Genomic DNA, 3449 nt, shown 5'->3' with positions numbered 1-3449 from the left:
TTAACATTTAATTGTAAATTTTTCTCCAATTTTTTATTTTAAAATAATTTATTTTCAAAGTTTTCTTTTGTTATTAAAATTAGTTCTAGTGGTGTTTTTGTAATAAGGATAATGATAACAAAGGTAGCAACAATAAAGATGCTAATTATGGTAATAGTTAATAATGACAACTGACAATTATATTAATTGCAATGGAGGTGATGAGATAATATTAAAGATAATAATAATAATGGTAACGTAAGTAATCATAACAAGAATAACAAGAATTACCGGCAAATGTTAAAAGTGTATTTTCCTAAAATAAAAACTAAATTAAAAAAAATATTGGTTTTAAAAGTAAATGTAAAAAAATTTTAAAATTTAATTAAAAATAATTTCAATTTCCACCAACACGTTTTATTTTATAAATTACTATATTTTAAAGTAAAAAATAAAAAACTCACAGTCCTAAATTCCCAATATTCCTCTTTTAAAGATCCCATTTTTGCAGCTTGTCCTCGGGACAATGTCTCATTCTTTTTCCTTTTTCCGCAATTTCTCTTGTTAAATTCACACATACTAGTATTTTCATCATCATCACTTCCCTGTCAAGTCTCTGCCTTCCATTCCCTGTCGTATTCTTCCCCAATCAAGCTCTCTACTCTTTACTACCCATTTCCCTTCCTTTAAAGTAACTCGAAACGGTTTCCCTTTCCCATATGCCTGACGCCAAAGATTCCTCCATAGTATACTCCAAATCCAAATCAACCTCGATCAGCCTCACAACAACAACATAGGATTATACTAACTATTTTCTTGATGGCTCAAGACATCCTCAGAATCATACCCACTCTCCTCTCTGCAGCTTCAATCGCCGTCATGGTCACCAACAACCAAACCGTTCTCATCTTCGCTATCCGCTTCCAAGCCCACTTTTATTACTCACCCTCCTTCAAGTAAGTACCTTCAATTTCAAAGATTTGATTTTTCTGCTGTAAAACACGGAACACGGAACAGCATGAGAAGAGATAGTACAGAATAACATCAAAAATATTTTTTTTTTCAATTATCCTCTGTCTGCTTTTCGGTACCACAGGTTTTTTGTTGCAGCAAATGGTGTAGTCGTTGCCTTGTCTTTGCTGACACTGGTACTGAACTTTCTCATGAAACGTCAAGCATCACCAAGATACCATTTCTTCCTATTCTTGCATGACATTGTAAGCTTAATCCTTTTCCTTCTCCAATGATGTCGTAAATATATGCATCATATATGTATGCCTAGAAAAAAAAAAGTGTTAGACATTAATATAAAATAAGTTTCCATTACCATTTAATCATAAATTATTATCCAAGGTTATTTTATTAATTTTTATGAAAATGATTTTTAAAATTATAAAAGAATGATTTTTATTAGTTACATGTGAAAATAAATTATATTCAATAACCGTTGGTGAACCTCAAAACTGTGTTTTTGAAACGGATCGATTTATAGTATGTTTTTTGTGTTGGTCCGTTAGATTAATCTTAAAACCCGCGTCACCTTAGTCTTAAAATGTGTCAGTGCATGTTAGATGACAACTCAAACATGTCCATAGTCATTAAAATCAGCATAATTTAACATATTATTTTATTAGTATTCTCTAGCTTGTAATCAAATTCATAATGACACATCATGGTGCGGTTTGATTGATTCATATAATGTAAAAATGAGAAAAGGGTTTAGTTACAATTTGACTTTTCAGCCAACAAAATTAGTGAAAAAAGAATTTAATTTGACCTTGAAGGTGATGATGGTGTTGTTGATAGCTGGATGTGCAGCGGCAACTGCAATAGGTTACGTGGGGCAGTTTGGAGAGGATCATGTGGGTTGGCAGCCAATATGCGACCATGTGCGCAAGTTCTGCACAACAAACTTGGTTTCCCTTTTGCTCTCTTATTTTGCTTTCATTTCCTATTTCGGAATCACTCTTTTATCAGCCTACAAAATCGTCTCTTCTTCTCCCAAGAACTAATAATCAAATCAAGTCAATATACCACCAACAACAACAACTACCGTTACCAACAACTTGTCTAGCTAGCTACAATGATGAGGGCCATGAGGGGGATTAATTAATTTATACTATATAATCCCATGTTACTATAAATGTTGTGCATGTATTTTTTGTTACAAAATTGTTAGTTTGGTGTGTGTTTATCAATGCTTTTTTTGGTATGGTTATAAATGCTATAACATGTAAAGTAGGAGTTAAAGAAAATATTTACCAATAATAATCAAGCTGTGTTTTAAGATACATAATTATCCTATATTTTATCTTCTTTTTCATCCCATTTTTATTTTTTATTTTTGATATTTTTAAAAGTCAATTTTAATGATTAATTTATTAGTAAAAATTGGAAAGGATTTGAACTCACACCTTTCTTCCTCTTTTTCTTTACTCTTAATCATCAAGCAAATCTTATAACTCTAATTTTTCTTTTCTTTTCATTTCATTTCTCATTACACTATTTATCATATTTATTGATTTCTTTTTTTATCTCTGTGACTCTCTGTTCCTTCAATCGATCTATAGCACCCAAAATCAGATGTCACTTCAACAATTTCCCTTAATTGTGTCTCGCTTTCAATAAAATGCATGTGGTCCGGGAGACATATTCCTAGCTTCTCACCTCTATTTATTACCGTAATAATGATTTGTCAACGACGTTGTATAGTAGCATTTTGGACATGTAGCTAGTTTTTTTTATCTTTTTCCTGGGGGACTTGTGGTTAAACGCTTGTCTGATATATAAGATATTTGAAACCTAAAAAATATAATATTTTTATATAACTTAGATAATTTAAGAAACATAACCATAGCTTTTTAATTTAAGAAGAGCTATTTGTTACGAGAACTTTTAGTAGGAATTTAAGTGATTTTAACCAATAAAAAGAAAGCATTCGCCAATCAGAATAAGGGTTTGGCTTAATGGATCCTTGGGGAGAAAAAGTCGAAAAACTAAAATACTAATCTTAGCTTGTTCTCTTACGAACTTCTCGTACTATTTAGCATTTCTGTTTTAATTTATATTTTTAGCCACATATTTACATTTTTTTTGTAATGTTATCACAAATGTATTAGTTTAACAATATCTAATACCGTAAATCAATTTTTTATAGGGTCATATACGGACATTATTGTGAAAATTAATCAAACTTAAACTGAATTAAAGTTTATTGTACATAATTAAGTACATTCAAGATTATTCAACAATTAGTTTCAACAATTAATCCCGTACAGTTTTAAATAATTTTTCATTTTCTTTTTCATTCTTATTGTAAACTTGTTATTGTTAATAGATATATTGTATTTTGTTAGCATGTAAACCTATAATATTATGATAATTTTTATGGAAATACTATGGTGTATTTGATTTCAACTTTTTATGTATATTTCATGTTAAAAATCTATAAAAATGATATTTTATTTTGG

The 3449-nt window shown here is 29.7% G+C and overlaps 1 protein-coding gene across 2 annotated transcripts; it reads left to right on the top strand.

The window, feature by feature from the left end:
• Positions 1–498: 498 nt before the first annotated feature.
• LOC114389595 (CASP-like protein 1F2) lies at positions 499–2272 on the top strand. 2 transcript variants are annotated; one of them, XM_028350298.1, is made up of 3 exons: positions 499–935; positions 1076–1196; positions 1786–1910. In XM_028350298.1, the coding sequence occupies exons 1-3, from the start codon at positions 799–801 to the stop codon at positions 1810–1812; spliced, it is 285 nt and encodes a 94-aa protein (XP_028206099.1). In that variant the 5' UTR covers positions 499–798; the 3' UTR covers positions 1813–1910. The 2 variants fall into 2 exon arrangements, with proteins under 2 accessions (XP_028206099.1, XP_028206098.1); XM_028350297.1 differs by having other exon boundaries at positions 501–935; positions 1764–2272.
• The last annotated feature ends 1177 nt before the right edge of the window (positions 2273–3449 follow it).

This window comes from Glycine soja, chromosome 16 (assembly GCF_004193775.1).
Source record: "Glycine soja cultivar W05 chromosome 16, ASM419377v2, whole genome shotgun sequence".
In the NCBI taxonomy this organism is placed as follows: domain Eukaryota; kingdom Viridiplantae; phylum Streptophyta; class Magnoliopsida; order Fabales; family Fabaceae; genus Glycine; species Glycine soja.
Note: the sequence above shows the minus strand (reverse complement) of the source record. Positions and strands in the feature narration are given on the sequence as shown.

Coding starts and splice junctions, on each gene's coding strand:
- LOC114389595 (XM_028350297.1), top strand. CDS start 799: ATGGCTCAAGACATCCTCAGAATCATACCCACTCTCCTCTCTGCAGCT. Junction 936..1,075: donor TATTACTCACCCTCCTTCAA/GTAAGTACCTTC, acceptor TCGGTACCACAG/GTTTTTTGTTGCAGCAAATG. Junction 1,197..1,763: donor TCCTATTCTTGCATGACATT/GTAAGCTTAATC, acceptor TTGACCTTGAAG/GTGATGATGGTGTTGTTGAT.